Source organism: Micromys minutus (assembly GCF_963924665.1).
Source record: "Micromys minutus genome assembly, chromosome: 17".
Classification (NCBI taxonomy): Eukaryota; Metazoa; Chordata; class Mammalia; order Rodentia; family Muridae; genus Micromys; species Micromys minutus.
Genome location: NC_137952.1, coordinates 42,215,699 through 42,236,340, shown reverse-complemented (window position 1 = coordinate 42,236,340; position 20,642 = coordinate 42,215,699). Strand labels below are relative to the sequence as shown.

Genomic DNA, 20,642 nt, shown 5'->3' with positions numbered 1-20,642 from the left:
TTATATACTGATCAATGATATATTCCTTGCAGAAAGCATTCATTGGTTTTCAGAAATAGTTTGGGGTGTGAAAGGGAACCAGGAGTAAGCCAAGGGCACAAGGTCTGCAGTGTTCTGACTTCAGTGTAGGCAGGAGTTACCCAGCAATTTATTAAATAGAAACAGGGGCCCAGAAGGCCCTGGTAGACTAAGATTCTGCATTTCACTGTAGACTTTTGGGTAATGCTGCTGCTGCTGCTGCTGCTCCAAGGCCTCACTTTAAGTGACAGGAAGAGAGACTCCAGCACTATGGCCCAGAGAGCTTAGAAATGGGTGACCTGGTACTACCAACAGAGGTGCAATTGTCATTTGCATGTGGAGCTGCAGCTGAGCGCTGCTATCATCTGGTCTGCCGAATGGTGATGCTGCAGACTCTCCCTCTGCCTTAGCCCTTCTTAAGGATAGTAACTGTTAAGAATAATTTTAAAAATCCACCAGCTGCTTTCTTAAACGTTTCCTTTGTTTCAAAGTGATGAAAGGACAAGAGTGAGCACACTTATCTTTCGGACAAACAGGTAGATTACTTGGAAGGAAGGAAGGAAGGAAGGAAGGAAGGAAGGAAGAAAGGAAGGAAGGAAGGAAGGAAGGAAGGAAGAAGGAAGGAAGGAAGAAGGAAGGAAGGAAGGAAGAAGGAAGAAGGAAGGAAGGAAGAAGGAAGGAAGGAAGAAGGAAGGAAGGAAAGAAGGAAGAAGGAGGGAAGGAAGGAAGAAGGAAGGAAGGAAGGAAGAAGGAAGGAAGGAAGGAAAGAAAGAAGGAAGGAAGGAAAGAAGGAAGGAAGGAAGGAAGGAAGGAAGGAGAAAATTCAAACTCTGTAAAGTCAGTGCTTTGTATGTGCATGAAGAAAACTTCCAAAACTCAGAAGTTTTCTCTAGGTGAACATCAGGTTCCTATGTACAAAATAGTAAAGGTTTGGGTACAAAGAGAGCACCCAAGTCATAACAGAATTATTAATATCATTTTTTCTGGCATTTAGTAATTGAAGGTACACCCTGTCATGGTTACCTTTCTGTTTTTGTGATAAACATATCCCGAGAAAAGCAATTACAAGAGAAAGATAGGAGTTGGTGGTGATGGTTGGAAAGATAGATAGATAGATAGATAGATAGATAGATAGATAGATAGATAGATAGATAGATAAATAGATAGAGATAAGAATCTGTCTCATAGCTTAGACTGGACTAGAACTTAGTATGTAGTCTATTATGACCTTGAACTTTTAAATTAGTGTTACATTATTTTGTGTGGCAGGGCAGGAGGAGTGTGCCACAGTGTGAGGTGTGAGAGTGTGAACATGGACGTCTGAGGACTTGTGGCAGTCTGTAGTTTCGCTCTTTCAACCATGTGCTTCCTGGACTGGAGTCAGCTGCCTTGGTGGCAAACCCTTGTTCCAACAAGGACATAGCCTGTAATCCCTCTCAAGTCATACCACTGCCACAAGTCCAAGCATTCATTATTCCTCTTCAAACCCACATGACTGTGGGAAGAAATGACTTCGGGAAACCCAGGCTAAGATGTGAAGATAACACTAAAGATTTGAAGAACTACCTGCTATCTGCTAAATTTTGTCTCTTTAATCATGGTGTGTTCCTCTCCCCTAAGAGTGCATTTTTTTTCACTAAATAAATATTGAGCTGAGTATGTCCACTGTCCTCAATGATGTCTGGTCATAATGAAGTAGCTATAATAAATATCCAAGAACATTTTATTTCACACTGACGTCAACCTCCAGATGGCCCAAGTAACCTCAGGCTGCTTGCCTTGTGTTGCAAGCAGGAAGAACTCCGTCTAGAACCTTTAGCAGTAAATAGGAAGTCAGCTTCAAGCTTAGTTCCTTGTGTAATTCTTCAGTGAGTATGCTGGGAGCACAGTGATGTAGAGAGCAAAAAGAAAGAAAAAGAAATGACAAACAGTAGAATGTTTTCCAATTTATGATGAAATCTACTTCTGCGAAGTTCACAAAATCTTCCTTTAAGATATTTTATTCTCTTGGAATATATGCAAAACACAACTTTATATGTAGTTAGTAAATTATTGGTTTATTTTTAATCTGTGATTACCAGTACTATACAGTGTGCTGGGTGGGGGTTTTTGTTTGGTTGGTTGGTTTGTTGGTTGGTTGGTTGGTTGGTTGGTTGGTTGGTTTTGACTTTGGTTTGTGGTTTTCAGTGTTTGGGGGATTTTGTTGTTACTGATTTGTCTTTTTGTTTGTTTTGTTTTTGGCCATTTGTCTGTTTGTCTTTTGCTTTTGCTTTAGAAATCTTCACAATACCTCCCACTCTGACAAAACTGTCATACTTTACAGAAATAATAGAATGTTCAAGTCTCATCCAACTGCCCCAGCCCAATTAGTCCAGCGGGAAAATGCAGAAAATAGATGTGAGACTTCAAAATCTAGGCAAGAATTCGAATCTTTTTGGGTGGCTATGGGTGTTAGATTTGTCTGATTTGGTTGTGAATCTGGACCCAGATGTTTCTAATCAGTGACTGGTGAGCTGGTTCTCCCCATACAGGATCAGAATTCAGGTATGCAGCTTCAAGGCACATGCTTCCCAAAAGTACCTTAGTTTATTCTCCCATTTCAGGACTTTATGCTTTCTGGCCTCTTGGGAAACATTTACTGTGACAATGTAAAGCACATCCTTAAGGTGCAGAGAAAATGCTGGTTTTGAAAGGCGAATGTACACACTTCATTATTGTCAAGGTGAACGCAGACAGTGAGAACCAAGGCACTCTTTCATCTCTTCCCCCGGAACACCGGGAGACAGCTATTCTCCCGCACAGATCCATTTCCGCTTATCACCAGCCGCCAGCCTGCACAAGCTGCGCCATGAAATATGGCTGCTGTCACCAGACGCCAGAACTGATGCTGAGCTGGTCCAGGTTACACAGGAAAGACAATAAGAACCGCAGCTTCAGATGCAAATAGATTGCCTTGCATTGGATTTTTTTTCCTTAATGCTTAGAGGTTCTGCAGCATAAAATTCACTGATACCCTCATAGTGAGTGTATTATTGATCGCTGTAAAATTACACAAATCTCATTTAAAAATAAATACCATACGCTGATTATAATAGACAGCAGTCCCTCTGTGAGATGTCTGGTGAAGCCACGTTGGACAGTTCTACATGTTTGGGATTTTATTATTGTGGCTTTGATGATTATGATTCCATAAGGAAAATACAAGTCAGCAAAAATAAATATGTTTTGGGTTTTCAGTTAACTGGAGTTGCTGATCAAAGAAGCTATAAAGCCCTTCTCTTACTTTAATGTGTGTGTGTGTGTGTGTGTGTGTGTGTGTGTGTGTGTGTGTGTGTTCTGAAAAGTTGTTTGCAACAAACATTTGCACTTTGTGAGCCCCCTGCTTGTTAGCAATGAATTAGGAGTTTATCTGAAACAAACTAACAAGCAAAAATTTCCATGTGTTTCTACTAAGAATGATTTGCATACTTGGTCAAAATCATTTTAAAATTCTGAAAATTCATATGCAAGGAAAGGAAATACCTCTACTTTTCTTTTTTAATTTGCTTTAATTTGTTTCTCTCCCATGAGTAAATCAAATATTTTTCCTTTCAAGTATCAACAGCCACACATTTACTTTTGCTGTACCTAGGTTTTATTTATCTGCAGCTAAGGATTGTTACCGTTCCTTGGGAATATGCTGCTAAGAAAGCATGTAGACCTGAAACAGCATGCAGACCCAGCTGGGAACATACAAGAGCAAAACTGTGACCCTTTTGTTTGTTTCTTTTAATGGTGAGGGAAGCATCTGGCCTTTTATTTTAGTTTTATTATTATTAATAATATCATTATCATATTATTATCTTATGTATTCACTTTACATCGGGCTCACTGTCCCCTTCCAGTCACCCCCCTCTCATAATCCTTCCCCCATCCCTCTTCCCCTTCTTCTCTGAGCAAGTTGTGTATCCCCCGACCCTGCCACAGGCACATCAAGTTTCTGTCAGCGCATCCTCTCTCATCGAGACCAGACAAGGCAGTCCAGTTAGAAGAACATATCCCACAGACGTGCAAAACTTTTGTGGCAGCCCCGCTCCAGTTGTTCGAGAGCCATGTGAAGACCAAGCTGCACTTCTGTTACCTAAAGCATAAAATGTATGCTTTTCACCTTCTTAATGGATGAGAAAGCCCAAGCCAACTATAACACTGAAGATAGACAGATGGTGATAGATAGAGGATAGATAGATGGATAGATGGATAGATAGATGGATAGATAGATGGATGGATGGATAGATAGATAGATAGATAGATAGATAGATAGATAGATAGATAGATAGATAGGGATATGCCTTTATGTATAGAAACAATAGTGTGTGTGTGTGTGTGTGTGTTGTGTGTGTTTACAAAATGCTGGCTCCTGCTAAACTCAAAATATATTTTCATTGTCTGTATTTTCATTGTAAAGTTTCCCTGAACAGAGGAAATCTAGTATCTAAAAACATATGTGTTTATAGTGTGTGCAGTGTGAGCTACAGGACAGCAGCGCCACCTGTGTCAGCTTTAAGGCATTGCAGCATCCCAGGCTCTCTCTCTGGACCTTTGGAATCTCAAGCTCCTTCCTCAGAACCTTAGGCTGACTTGGGCAGACATTATGGTCTAAGAAAGCTCAGTCTGAAACTCCACTCTGAGGAATTGTCTTCAACAGAAAACATTGTTTCTAGTAGTCCTTCTTTTTCCTGAGTGTCATTCAGCTTAAATCTTGAAAGTCTAACTGTGCTAATTTTCTGATCCACACATTCTATCTGTTTAAGAATACCAGTCCAGTACTGATGACGGTTTGAAAGCATTCAGTTATTTTTTTTAGTTCTAATAAAAGGCATCTATTCTATGTTGCAGTTATAGGTAATATGAACCGCATTTCCCCTTTAAGTTTTGGGAATTTGTGGTTCGCATCTTCTTACTAATAATTTTATCTGCTACTTTTATCCGATTTTGTCCCATAGATGAAACCATGGCTAAATTTCTATTGTTTGTAGTTTCTTTCCTTCTCAAAATTTCAGTTTTCTTTTTCAAATTTTCGCTTAACTTAAAACTTTACTGAGAAAATAGTCAAACAAGAATTTCCTAGCACTTACCAGTACTTTCTATGGCAGAAATCATAATATTAAGTAGGAATAAATTGGTATCTTAATCCTATAAGGAAAGCATTGATTCTTCCCTATTTCATAGATTAAGAAACCAGATCCACAGAAGTTTAAGCAGTTTTCCCGATGCTATATAGTTTATATGTGTTACAAGTCTAAGTTCCAAATGAAAAGCAAAAAAAAAAAAAAAAAAAAAAATTACACACGGTTGTGGTAAAGTTGCATAGCAAGATGTGAGCCAATGCTGATCCAGATACAACACCAGGTAAGGAGACCTTTCTGCCCAAGGCTAGCTTGGTGAGCCAGTGAGTTTAACTATGATACTTACAGTGTAGGCACATGGGCAAACATAGGCAGTCACAGAACTCACCGCAGCAACTTATCCATCCTCAGGGAGGCCCCAGAGCACCTGTGCTGCCTTGTATACAAAGCCCCAGGCCTTGCAGAAGTAGGCCTACTCTTCCAGTCTCCTGTGGGTAACCATAGCTGCTCTGACCTCAAAAAGATAGTGAATGAACCTGTTGTGTCCATTCCCGAAGAACAGAGCTACACAAGAGACCTTTCTTAATCCCTTCCTTCAAATACAGTTTTTCTCGGAGCCCTGGAAATATTTCTCCTTCTCTATCAACAGAGAGATAGAATCTCATTCATTATATTTACTCCCTTAATTTGTATGTGAAGTGAGCATTTTTTTTTTAAATATAGTGACCAGTTCATAGAAATGGCAGACTTGGCAGTTCTAAGTCCATGGGCTCACTGTATGCAGTGACCTCAGTTCTTCCACAGAAATCCAATCATACTAAAGAGGATGCAGAAAAAATACATCAGCCTAAGAAATGTTGGCAAGCAAGAAGTTACAGATACAAATAGAGGAAGTGAAGAAAGAACATCACAGTAGTACCAGATTAGGTTCAGGAATGTAAACATGCCTTTATATTCAGACAGGTGGATAGATATTTAGGTATGCCTGTGTTAGTATACAAATGCAGATTTTTTTAGTTCTGCTTACTGGGAGGGCCTGGGAAAAGACATGAAGTAAACCCCAAGTCCCAATTGTCATGTCTTAGATCACTGATATAGCAGGAGGGCTTTTTGGAGAATTGGCTGATGAAGCAACAGAGTTAGGGAAAAGTGAGATAAAGGCATGTCACACTTTGTGGTGACAGAGAATGCTAGTGTGCTTTACAATAGAAAGAAGATTGTCAAAGGCATACAGACACAAACATTAAAAAGCCTTTGGGGACAAAAGCTCCAACCATCTGTGTGACAAAGCAAATGGCACCGCATGAATCAGAACTCACAGGATTTAATAAACCCCTATGAACAAATGACTGGATAAACAAATAAAAAATGCATAAGACTCCTATGCAGAGCTCCAAAAGCTTTATGCAAAGATATGCCTTACACAAAGAGGTGGAAGTTAGTCCTTTCTGCACCAACCCCTCCACTGGGGTCGCACCTTGTGTCCTGGAGGGAAAGAAGGGATGTTAAGTTAGAGATTAAACACCTGACCCATAAAACTTTGCCCCAGTGATTAATGTAATGTTAACAGAAATAAGCCGTGTTGACAGCATGCACCAGATCTAATGGGATGAAACTGCTACTTTGCAGCCTTCTGCCCTGCAAAACCGTTAACCCAGTTTAACCACGATGAAAATATCAGACAAATCCAATTGAGGGACATTCCGAAAACACTTGTTCATTGCTTTCTGAAACTTTCAAGAACATCAGCAACAAAGAAAGTCTCAGAAACCGTCAAAGAGACTCAGAAGACATAATAAATAAGTATTTATTTCTCACGGGTGGGAATCAGCCCTAGGAGAAAGCTGATGGAGAGCTAGCAAGAGTGACATTTTATTAACAGTAATGTAAAATGCTAATACATGAAACACGGGCTGAGAGGGGTATTTTGGAATTCTCTGCCCTGTCTATAAAATGTCACCATTGAACTATTCTAAAATAAGTTTATTTAAAGGGACATAAATAAAAATAATTAATGTCAGACTGTTTATCAGAGGGAAACATCCTTGTCTTTCAGCATGTAGATTGAGGCTCTAATCTGTGGTTCCCAGTCTCTAGGACAGCTTGGTCTCCTTACACATTGAGCTTTCCCATGGTACCCACTATGATCATTTTGAATGCCTTACAACTTGCTGGCACGTATTTTTCTCCTAAAATCTTGATAGCCACGCTTTGTTCTTTGTTCTTTTATCCACCCCCGAGTATTTCAGAGCAAACCGTGTAATGACAAGGCAAAGCACAGCTGACTGGCTTTGTAAGTGGCTTGCCGTTTCTTTCTGTTCCTTGTATTTCGATGTTATTTAGGTTTATTAAAGGGAACAGTTTGTCACTGAGATGCAGACACAGTCACATCATTACCTAGCAGAATCCCAGATTCAGAGACACACACGGGTGGCCACTGCAAGAACTGTAGTACAATCCTTAACAGCATCATATTGGATTGCAAATGAAACCACATAATTATTCTCCATTCTATTACATAGTCACCATTTCAGAAAGTGTCTTCTGGAATAGCCCATTTAAGTCTTATAGCATCAATCAGACATCTCTTTCCATAGATGTATAAAGACTGCACACTCATTTCTACCCATGTTTATATTCAAGAAACAATGCTTATAAATCATCTGGATGGTGAATTTTAAACTAATATGCTTTTTAATAACCAAACACTATACTGACTGCTAAAATTTATAGTCAGCCTATTCTTAGAAGCTGAAGGCTAACACAGGTCCTCAGGCTGAAATTACTACAGATATTATTTATTTGTGTGTGGGGGGTGCAAACTATATTCTAAATGTATATATCTATGCCCTTAGACAAGTGTTTCTGTCATCTATAGCAAGAGAGGCTTCTTTTTGCAGTGGGCAATGGTTAATAGAGAAATTCATACTGATCAACACGCTGAGAAATAAATGACTACTGGTGGCTCAGCCCCAAACAGGCCATTACCAGAAGAAGAAGCAGGGAGATTGCAGGGAATTGGAGGGTGAGGAGGACTGCTGTCAGATGCTACCTTCTGGACATGATATGACCAATCCAATAAGGAATACACTGCAGCTATGCCTACATTCACAAAACCTCCCCAAAAGAACAAGACATTAGGTCCATGCTAGTTATGAGGAAGAAATGTCTGTCAGAGTAAGAGGGGACAAGAGAAGGGAAACAAGGTGAGTACATTCACAATACACATATGTATAAAATTGTCAAAACTTAAATTGAAGGTAATTTTAAAAGAATGCGGGTGTTTATTTTTTATTGGCAAAACAATTGCAAAAGACTTCTCTATATTCTAATGCAACAGCAGGTAAGCACCAATTCCAAAGCCCACACTACTGCTGAATATTTGATTTTTTTTTTCAAGTGAAATTAGGCAACATTTTTTTTTAACTAAAAGTTCCTCTTATGTTTTCTTCTGTAAGTTAAAGTAAAAGAAGTAGGGGGACTATCCTCCAGTAAGTCTAAAAGCAGGGATAATTTTTTAAACAATATTCCTCCCATTATTCCTAGACAATCGTCAGAGGAAACAAATCCTGCAAGGGGACCTCCATCAATGGTCTGCTAGAGGACTTTGACAACATCTCCGTGACTCGCTCCAACTCGCTAAGGAAAGAAAGCCCACCCACCCCAGATCAGGGAGCAACTAGCCGCACTCAGGGCCACTCGGAAGAAAATGGCTTCATCACTTTCTCACAATATTCCAGTGAATCCGATACTCCTGTGGAATACACGACCGAAAAGTACAGGGACAGGAGTCTCTATGGAGACGACCTGGACCTGTTCTACAAAGGGGGCCATGCAGCCAAGCAAAACGGCCATGTCGTGAAGCTGAAACACGGAGGCGCTTACTATCCCGAGATGAAGCCTTTGAAAACCGACCTGGCCAGATTCCCCGCTGACTATCACACACACTTGGACTCGCTGAGCAAGGCAAGTGAATACGGTGACCTTAAGTGGGGTTATCAGCGAGCCTCCAGCAGCTCCCCTCTGGACTACTCATTCCAACTCACGCCTTCTAGAACTGCAGGGACCAGCAGGTGCTCCAAGGAGAGTCTGGCATACAGTGAAAGTGACTGGGGACCCAGCCTTGATGACTATGACAGGAGGCCAAAATCATCATACCTACATCAGACAAGCCCTCAGCCAGCCATGCGCCAGAGATCCAAGTCAGGCTCAGGACTTCAGGAACCCATGATGCCATTTGGAGCAAGTGCATTTAAAACTCATCCTCAAGGACACTCCTACAACTCCTACACCTACCCTCGACTGTCGGAGCCCACAATGTGCATTCCAAAGGTAAGGTCCCCTGCCTCTTCCCCGTGAGTAACTGACCCTGCCAGGGAGGCTCTAGATGGCCAGCGTCTTGAGAGCCTGCTGCGTTTACGGTGAAAATTATTGTCCAAATCCTACCTTATCTTCCCATGAGGCCCATAATCAAGGACTTTAAAAACAAGGTCCATATGTCATTTGAATCCAAATCTGGCTTTTGGGATTTACTACAAGATTTCTGACTAAAATGGCACAAAATTTGGATTTAATGGAACAATTTTATGATTTATTAATAACAAATACAGTCTGATCGTATTTACTAAGTTGTATGTTGAAGAGTAAACAACAGTAGGTTATTACAGACAATAGCATAATAGTTCCCAATTCTTCAAAGTTCATGTGGATATATATATCATATATATATATATATATATATATATATATATATATATATATATATATATATGAAATATTCAGCTCAAGGGTCAATCTTTCTATAAGAGCATGATCTTTCAATGATTCTTTAAAATCTTAGCAACACTTCCTATATGATTATTTTCAGTAAGATAGCCGCTAATTTCTGGACTATCTAGGTTTTTCTTTTTCCAGAGTGCTAGAAATCCTTTGTAGAATCCTACGTGTGTTAGACAGGTACCCACCCCATCAGTGAGACAGCCCCTACTCCAAAGTATACTTTTAAATAAGGTTCGTATAAATTGGCTTTGAAAATTGACAGTTCCACCATAGCCCACACTTTGAAGAAGACTATGGAGAAAAGTACTGATCTTTGGTGAACAGCACGCCATTTCCATGAGCACATAAGCCATTTACAAAAGCCCAGGGAGTGTACACATGGTTGGTAGGATTGCTACCTCACCCCCTCACCCATGACCCTGACTCAGAAAAGCAGGGTTCAATATGGACTGCGGATTACCTTTAGTCTCAAGACAGACTCAGTGGGACAGCTACTCTGGTCACGTTCATCAGTGCTTTCTCCTCAGCACCTTGACTGATAACATAAACAACCCTGCAAGGCCAACCTCTCTGCAGCCATCTGCTTTGTCAACTGCAGTTAAACTTTTCCTGTGCTTATTGTCTAAAATGTTTAAGAGAAGCCACTGTGAAAACAGAAAGTGAATTAAGCTATTACCTTAGAAGAAACATAGGACCCGTTACTTTTGTTCCCACAATAAAAAATTAGAAGTGAATCCTGAGAAAATAACGCATGCCAGCTAAAATGTAAATAATCTTCATGGTTTTAATCTCACCATTATCAAATGTATTCGGATGACCATAGTTAGGGTGCCACAAATACTTTTACTTCATGCTTTCTATCACTGTTGCTGGACACAGGTCTTACTGGCCAACAGCCAACAGCCACACCCACAGAGCACCTACGTATACATCCCAGTCCTTGACAGAGTTGCCACAACTCTACCCCAGATCATTTCCTGTGAGTACCGTGGACAGGAAGCACTTTGTAGTTCTAGAATCACATAAATAAATATGTTCTACTATTGAATCAAGTGGCATGCTGGGAATTCATTGTAAAGAATTCACTGAGCGTGGCGCACACTCCTGTAATCACAGAACTCATTGAGATGTAGCAGGAGGATCACAAGTTCAAGTCCAGCCTGGGTAAGTCTCAAGGGCCTAGAGACTGTCTCAAAACGAAGGACTAGGATGGGGTTGGGGAGCAGAGTACATGCGTACCCAAGCAGGGCCCAGGATTCAGTCCCCAGCACTATACCATGAACAAACAGGAAGGTACTTGCTTGGGTCACTGTCCTTGAGAAAATACTGTTGAAATACACCTTTTAGCCCTGGGGTCATTTTTGGCCCATTAACAAGGTTAGCCCACTATTTTTACTTCCTAAGTCACAAACTATGAGATTGTAGGCATATCTTGACAAATGAAATCAGCCTGGTACCCCTGGACCCATTTTTTTTTCATATAGGATTCAGAATGAAATGGTTAGAGATAAACCCTGGTCCTGCTAGAAGGGATACAGGCTCTACACTTTGGTTTAAGTACTGTCTAGTGTACTGGGCTCCTACCTAGAGGCCTTTGGGATTAGCATGACCAGGAGTAAGTCTTGGCCACTCATTTCCCAGAAGGGAACACTGAGCTTTAGAGAGTCACAGGCCACACATAAGATTTCAATTAGCTGTCTACACCTGAGCTCTAGATTCAAGCCTGCCATTTCTCCCAGTCTAGTTTTTCCCTTTAAGCAGGCCTACCCGATTTTAGGGCTTCAGCTGAATTTGCAACTAAAATCCATGATAAATTTCAAGGCCCTACAGAACTTTGAGAAAAGAGGAGAAAATGAGGGTGACACAGCTAAAAATAAGTACTTGCTTCATTCCTTGCAGACTTCCAAATATAAGGCAAAATAGAACCACTGCCCTGAACTCCAACTTTTGAAAACCCAAAACCATCATCAACTGTGGCTAAGGAACAACCTGAGTCCATTCACACATGAGACTGTCCACCATGAGGTTCTGCAGCATTTTTAGAGTAAGCTGCTGCTCCCATGTTCCCCAAGACCCAGGAGAATTGAGGAGCAGGTTTTGTGGGAGGGCAAGAGGCGGGAAACATGTTGGTAATTAAAACGCTTACTTGATTAAAAATATAACATCTCTCTAAAAACAGTTAGGTGCCTCTGCCTTTGGAGCTGTACTCTGAAGAATCAACCAATTGCATTTGGGTTTCCAGCTGGGGCAAGATTTTGTGATCACGACTCAGATAATTTGGCTTTGCCTCCTGGCAGTTTCTGGAGAAGGGTGGGTGATATTCACAGAGGGGGTAAAAATGGCACAGATACCATAGAGCAAAGGGAGGGATAGGTGTGTGTGTGTGTGTGTGTGTGTGTGTGTGTGTGTGTGACCCATTTGATATTTTGTCTTTTGATTTTTTAATTTTAATTCTAACTCACAGTGAAGAAAAACTGTAGGGTAACAACAACAAAAACCCAGTCCACTTTTCTTGTTAGCATGAAAAGCATACATACACGTTGTAATAAAATTCACTGATGCTGACATCTATTCACTCCTCTTAAATCTTGTTGCCTGAAGCTGAGCAGATGAAACTTGGAGGTGGGAAAGGAAAGGCAAACAAAGTATGGCTCCATTCTCATCACAGAGCTACAGAAAGTAGCAAGAAGAGAGAAAGAATGCTTCCCGCTTTCCCCAGGAGACATGTCCATCATATAGTGACCTAGCGGGAGACACTGCCATGTTACATTTAATGTTGCTCATTCAGTGCTCTCTAGGGACCAGGCAGATAGATAGATGTTGGCTTATGTGTCTTGGTGCCACCAGAACACATTGGGGTAAAGCCACTGAGAAATTCCTGACACAGTGAACATTCAGTGTTTTACCAGGCACTTGCAGTGGGATATATATATATATACATGTTGCTTACTTAAGGCTCACAGCAAAATCTCTTGCCCCCATTGTAAGTTACAGAATATGGTGTGGGAGTCACATTAGCACCCTGCTTATTCAGTTCATGTACCAACTGTGGTTCTAATCTTTTGTTTTAACCCCTGGCATGGATCTCCAACAACACAGGGACAGTTTCTGAGATTACAAAACCTACAGTTGGCCTTTCATGAACTCTTTCAAGCTTTAGTGTAACGATGTTGCATCAGAAATCATTTCAATACCTGCTTATATCATCACTGAGAGGCAGGGCTTCTCAACCTTGACACTACTGATTCTTTGGACCTGGTATTCTTTCCTGTGAGAGGCTATTCTGGCATATACAACATATTCTGGTGGGACATATAACAGCATCCCTGTACCCTTCCTTATTAGGTCTTAGTGGCTCCCATTCTTTACTCGTAATAATTAAAATATCTGCAATAGCAAATATATATCACTCTTTGCCATAGACAAGGCCATACATATCAGATAGTTCCAAAGTAGCCATCTTCAGCTACCTTTGACCAAACACTTTGAGCAGTTGGGAACTAAGTTTGGGGAGGAAAAACTGCTCAGATCTTGAGTCATAACATTTTTCCACTTACTTACCAGGTGACTGCTTAACTATGACTCCTCTATAACCATAAAAGTGAGATAAAGAGGTCCCTGCCTCATCAGGTCAACTGAGGGTTAAATGAATTCATGTCAGAATAGCCTACTTGTTCATACATGTAGCCAAAATGCCAGTCTCTAGACTGGCATACAGAGTGGTTATAACACAAGGGCCACGGTGTTCTCAGAACAATGAGGAACATTTTGCAAATATTGCATGTTAGTCTTACATATCCAGAAAAGTCCAGGCTCTTTTGTTGGGCAGTTGAGGAAGCTGAAACTCCAGAAAACTGTCTTTATGGGATTCCCCCAAGTATAGGAATACAGTGCTGGGACAGGGTGCAAAATGACATCCCTCTGACTTTCAGAACATTCACATTTTCCTAGAAGAAAGCTAAGGAGCAGAAAAGTGGGTATGTGGCTTTTCATTTAGGACACACTGATGGATGCCCTCACTTTGGGGAGGTTTGTGTGCACAAGGAAGCTCTTTGAGCTGTCTCTTTATAGTATGTTCCAGATATGACTTCTGTTCACTTAGAAATATAAGTTACAGCATCTCTCTCCTCCTTGTTGGGCATTTCCCCAATCTAGAGGTTAGGCAAGGCCCCCAGTTAGGGGATGGGGCTACCCACTCATCTCCAAATTTTTAACCCAGAATGGCTCCTGTCTAAAGGAAATACTGGGTAAGAGTGTGGAGTCGAGACTGAAGGAAAGGACATCCAGAGAGTTCCTCACCTAGGGATTTGTCCCATATGCAGACACCAAACCCAGTCACTACTGTGGATGCCAAGAAATGTTTGCTGATGGGAGCCTGTTATAACTGTCTCCAGAGAGGCTCTGCCAGAGCCTGACAAATACAGAGGCAGATGCTCACAGCCAACCATTGGACTGAGCCCAGGGACCCCAATAGAGGAGTTAGAGAAAGCACTAAAGGAGCTGAAGGAGTTTGCAACCTCATAGAAAGAACAATAATATCAACCAACCAGATATCCCAGAGCTCCCAGGGACTAAACCACCAACCAAAGAGTACACATGGAGGGACCCATGGCTCCAGTACCATATATAGCAGAGGATGGCATTTTCTGGCATCAATGGGAGAAGAGGCCCTTGGTCCTGGGAAGGCTTGATTTTCCAGTGTAGGGGAATGCCAGGGCAGTGATGTGGGAGTGTCACGTGGAAGGGGGGGCACCCTTAAGGAAGCAGGAGTATAATGGGATAGGAGGGTTCCAGAGAAGAACCAAAAAGGGGATAATATTTGAAATGTAAGTATTATCCAATAAAAATAATAATAATTAAAAATATAAATTATGGGCAAATACTGAAACCACAAGCTACAAAAAAGACTTAGGTGGGAAGATCTGTAAGACTTTTTCTATGAATTCATCCTATCTTGGATGATAGCCTTGTTTGACTTTCTTAAAGACAAAATGTTGTCACCAAATATAGGAACATTCAAGGTCTAGATTTCTATTTGAGTCCTTACAAGCCATATGAGCTTCTCTGTGCTTTGATTTTGTACTTTGAGCGTGTGATGAGAATCAAGATTAATAAACATCAAGGAGTTAGTACATGGCAAATAGTATTAACCCTTATTCCTGGTGTTATTTTTGCTTAGCTACCATCTCTAGTAAAGCTGGTCCTATAAATATCCTCTCTGTATGGAATCTCTTACATGTTTTTAAACCATGGAAACAAACCTTATTATCCTGTCTAGTTCCTCTTTACAGACTTCCCCATGCCTATGGACCGTGCTCATTTTAGAGGTGTGGGTCAGAGAAAGCCCAGTGTACTGAGTAAATGCCTCACTACCGTACAAAGTCTTAGTGAGCCACATGAGCTCTCTCATTGCATCATCTAATGTTTTCTTCACTCTATATTCAAAGTGTAACTCTCAGACTCATCATGGAAGCTAGGGGACGAGTGTGCACTGTGTATACATCTTGGTCAATTTACCACACCACCTCCTATATGCAGGGCAACAGGAGCATCTGGTGCTGTAGTTCTTGGTGTCTCAAACAGATGACATATTAAGGTGGTCACAATTTCTCTAGAACAGTAGGTGCATAGAGAAGGGTGCAAGCTTACCTGGAACTTCGCCTGGGGTTGCTAGAGGAATCCTGTTCACTATTTGGCTGTCCCTTTGCTTTCTCAGGGAGGAAAATCACAATGGCTTATGTTCCCAGTCTCGCTGTTATTGGTGGCACTGGTATGCTCAGACTCCGGCAGTATGAAAGCATCAACTGTGGCTCAACTTTTTCTCTTTTGCTTTTTGTTCTGTGGACCACCATCTAGGAACCCATTAGGAGGCTGATTCTTAGTGTGATGGCAGGGCTGCTGAAGCCTGGGGACTTCACCAAAACCCTACTTGGGGAAAAAATACTAAATGGCTTCACATGACAATGGATGTTATTATCTTTATCATTGTTTCCTTCATAGACATGTCCCCGAATGGCCCTCACTGAGGTGTATAAAGGATAATATCATGTAATCTTTAACATCTGCCACAGGGGTATAAATGTAGTTATATTTTACATGAACTTACAGCTTCCTGGGAATGTTTTTTCTTCCTGGGGATGATTTAAAGGAAAGTCATATTTTAGTCACCGTGAGTAGTACTCTCTGCTACCAAATTCAAAGGCAAAATGAGTTTAGCCTGGTATTGCCCATCCCTAATTTTCTCAGAACCCTGGCATGCATCAACAAATATTCAGAAGCATTCAAAGAGACAATCCCCCGTGGACTGAGTCCCTGTGCAGTTTTTTGAGGCACTGGGTGACGATAAGGCAGAGTGTCTGTTGTTGGATGGGGGCTACTTCCTTTGAGGTAGGAAAAACAATTACGGGAGTAATTACACATGCCAACTCAGAGGTAGAGGAAAAGCCAGAAATATCAGTGTGCTTGAGTCTGCTCATTACAGACTTAGTCACATCTTCCTAGAAGAACTCTCTGCCCATTTGCAGAGGTCAGTAACAACATGTCTGGACATCCTTGCACATATTTATTTAGTGAAATGCTTGGCTCTTCGGGTTCCTTGTTATGGGATGTATATCCCTATGGGCCAAAATGAAATTCCAACTCAAGGTCTTGGGGAAAATACCTGGCAACTTGATCAGTGCACTAAACTGTTTCCTACTGCACACGGTCTCCAAATGCAGCAAGTTTGTCTAAGAGCCCAGAATCCAACCTACCCCCAAACCCCCTACCTCAGCAGCATAAGGAGACACTCCATGCTTTGCAGATCACAAGGGTTGCTTGTTACCACTACTCACTTTCAACGCTTTCCTCTTTTATCAAGGTTGAGTGTCAGCCCCCAACATGTGCTATGTACCCCTGTCAGGCAGCCAGAGTAAATGTGCCACATCCACTACGGAACTAATTGCTCCCTTTTGTAAATGAAAGTAAGAACTAGGAAGGAAATTCACCAGATCAGTAAAAATCAAAGTTTTGCCTTTGGCAGAAGCAACAGTAACTACTTTATTAGAGTTCAATGGAGCTTCCTACATGCCCTGCAATGAGATAGACTGTAGCTCAGAGGACAGCAACCGCTGGGAAAAGCAAGAATGAAGGCCCATGAGCCCATCAGCCTCAGGCAGGGCTGTACAGCTTGCCTGGGAGCAAGCAGGAATCAAAGTCCCCGTCAGTGGTGCTTCCTGCCTATAAAATGGAAGGAACCATTTGCAGAGCACCACAGGGAGCACGGAAATGATTGACTTGCCTTTTCCTAATTACCAGTCCCTAAGATGTCTCTGCAGGGGGAAAAAAAAACACTAGTGATTCTTTCTTGTTCTCTTATAGATGCTCTTTTTTCCTCTCCCAGTACCAAAGCTGGTTCTGTCAGCATTTCCCTTTGAGTCCAGAAAAATTTAAGATGTACTTTCCAAGCGCAGACAATAGAGGGCTGCTGTTCGCTTTTATCCTGTTCTCATTTGTGTAGAGCAAGCAACACCCAGTCTGCCATTTTTCCTTTTTTCCTATTTTTTTTTCTTTTGAGATGAGCAATCTCTTTGTTTTATTGTGTTCCAAAAAGGTGTATTGGAGCGTCACAACTGAGCCCTGGAAGCAGCTGTCTCCCTTCTCTGTAATCTCCATCCTTCACGGAACATCCCTCGGTCCCCATTCTGTAGGAGAGAAGCACAGCTCAGCCATAGCACACACCAGCTTCCGGCACCACCCAGCCACAGCCGCCCTGATGTCAGTGCAGGGGCTCCTGATGACAAAGACATGCTGTAGCAGGAATATTTCCCCCTCTGTTCTTTCTCCCACCCTCTTTTTTTTTTCCTTCCAGCCTTGGCATAAAATGGTCAAATGATGTTCTACTGCAGAATTCAATTTCACAGTTCAGTTAGGTCCTTGATTACACTGCCAAATTCAGATTAATGTGCATTTAACTAACATGGATCAGGGGAATTCTGGCTGACAGCCAGCTGTAATCGGGGCAATTGATAGCGGCGAGGAGTTTTATGCCCTGTCCACTGCAGTGCACCACTGCTGAAATTGATTGATTAAATGAATTCATTGCTATAATTACTTATAATGTTGATACATCACAAGCCTGTGCCTAACCCTATCCTTGGAGACAGTGCACTTATTATAGAAGGGCATTCTGGCTGAACTGTTAGCTGGGAATTATTTATTCTCACATAATAAGCTTCCTCCCCCACCTCACATCTTGACTAGAGACACAAAAAGGCACATTTCTTTAAGAATTAATGTATATGACATACTAAAAGGTCTCGGGGAAACTAAAATCCCAAGTGTATGTTATTAACAACCCCAAAAGGAAGAAAAGCACGGCTCTTTATTTATTTGTGTGTTTTTAAAGATTCCTGTGGAGAGAATTTCCTCTCCAAATGGAGCTGGTGTGCAACAATCATTACTGGTCTTCTGGCGCGCTGCAGAGGCTAACTGGTTTGGCAGCCCGGGGTGATAATTTGCAAAACAATTGATCTAGCTGTCTTTTATTACATTGGGCCATATGGGAATCCCCTTTAGAGTATGGTGGGAGGGAAGTCATTCCTGTAGTTACTTGGTCACAAAGCACACCGCACTGCTTTCCCCGGTGGAACTGGGACAGTCTTTATGGTGTCTCTACTGTTTGCTCTCCTACATTAAGGCTTTCTGCTCCTGCTCAGTCCTTGCACTGAGGACTCTTGGGGAAAACTGCGCGCGCGCACACACACACACACACACACACACACACACACACACGAACACACACCCTTTGGAAATGGTTTAGAGTGTGGCTTCTGGGAGATACAGTGGTTCTCTTAGTAATTACCATCCCTTTTGATAGCCTAACTCAACTGCACCACGCTTTTACTAAACAACTGCTTCCACATCCCTTCTCAAACACCAGACACAGGCTTGCTCTTGTAAACTTCATAGCTCTTCCTTTTTCTTCTGGAATATGTCTCTAAATTGCATGAAGAACAGATTTCACAGCGCAAGTTGGACTTCTCTGTGTGAACACATGCATACAAGAATGTACATGGGTTATCATCTGTGTTTCAGTGGAACTCTCAAATACAGACTTGAGAAAGACCAGTTAGAGAAATGTCAGGAGTGTGTATGAGGGGAAGGCAGTCACATCACAGAAAAGCAACTTGGCTTCCCTTCATAAAAAGACCATATGGATGTAAGCTGGGTATCGTTGTGACTGAGAACAGCATTGGCTTGGACCAAAGCAAAACTGAAATTAAGGAGCTGTAGACATAGATGATCAATTCTTTTTTTTTTTTTTTTTTTTTTTTTTTTGGCGTACTTTTGAAGAGTCATCTAAGCCAACACTGTTAAAAACAAAACAAAACAAAAAAAAAGTACCGCCCTTAGGGTTTTCTCCCATAAGCCTTATTATTCATTATTTTCTGGTCCAATTCTAATTTTTCTCCAGATACTCAGATATGTGAGATCCCAGATAAGTACTAGGACATCCCTTATCTCTGCCATTATAGGGACACACCCTGCCCTCCTCTGTCTACACCCACCCCCTATCACTGAAGCCTGTCTAGAAATGAGATCCGGGTGCCAATGTGCTAAGGTCTCTCGGGGCATCCAGAAGCCCTGTTCTGTGAATACGGGATAGACCTCAGCAGAAGCATCATGTCTGGTGATTCTCATAGGCACAGAGGGCCATTGGCCTGAGTTACATGTCAAATATCTTATGTTCCCAAGCCTCAGTTGTATTGACAACAAAACAGAATTTAAAGCAATGAGGTCTTTCCCATGGGCATGAGTCTGTAACAAGCTCCATCACTGCAACTGGTTAAGATCAATGTGAAAGTTCGGTGACTTCATGGCCCCAGGGGGGTCACTCCTGTACTTCTGCTTTGGAAAGCCTGGTTGTCTGCTATCATCCTTTCGAATGGACGGGTAAAGGCCCCCAGGAAAGAACACATGTTCACTTGCCCGAAGCAGACAGTTAATTTTTCTGAGTCATTTAGTTTGGCTCCAACATTCTCCCTTGTGGTTGCAGACGCTCCACATTACTGCTTTAAGAGTCTGCACCTCTTAGCAGCAGCCGAGAAAGACAATTGCATCTTCTTATCTAAAACACCTAATTTCAAAGATGATCTGCTCTCAGAAAACAATTGTCTTGTCTGCAAGAGGAAATTGTCCCCTTTATGCAGGCATGTGCCTTCTCTTCATATGCCATAAGCTACTTGCTCAGAGTAGATCCTAATAATGCTGGGACAGCTGACAGAGGAGGAAATGCCCCCAACGCAGTGCAAAGTGGTGTTTGTGACTCCTACTGGCCATAATCCACTGTCTATAATATACCTTTAGAGATCAGCTATACGCGCTCATGGGAGATTAATGCAATTTTGTATTAACTATGAGAAACAAAAAAATATCTCTCCATGAGGATGATGAAAAGTGATGGCATTTAAACCTCCCCCATGCCTCCCCCAAAAAGTTTAGACTTTACTTAGCCTTTTCTACCATCCTTGCTGATGAACCTGCTTTTGGTTAATGGTAGCTCACTGGAAAGCAAGATTCTAGTTGCTTAAATTACACTGATGTTCCTTTACCCTGTTTCCATCACACACACACACACACACACACACACACACACACAAGGCCTTACCTTATAAAATGAGTCTGGTTTCTAATAGAGTAGGTTAACTTTAACATTTGTTCAGTATATTATAATTAAACGTTTTATGTTTAAAGAACTTA

General features: G+C 41.6%; 1 protein-coding gene across 1 annotated transcript in view; it reads left to right on the top strand.

Moving 5' to 3' along the window:
• Window positions 1-20,642, top strand: part of PAK5 (p21 (RAC1) activated kinase 5) — a gene marked incomplete at both ends in the record, with an annotated part of 91,744 nt that overhangs the window by 50,814 nt on the left and 20,288 nt on the right. The window contains one exon of the mRNA XM_080930958.1: window positions 8,670-9,455. Within this exon, the coding sequence (XP_080787084.1) occupies window positions 8,670-9,455 (786 nt within the window). The remainder of the gene's footprint in view (window positions 1-8,669; window positions 9,456-20,642) is intronic.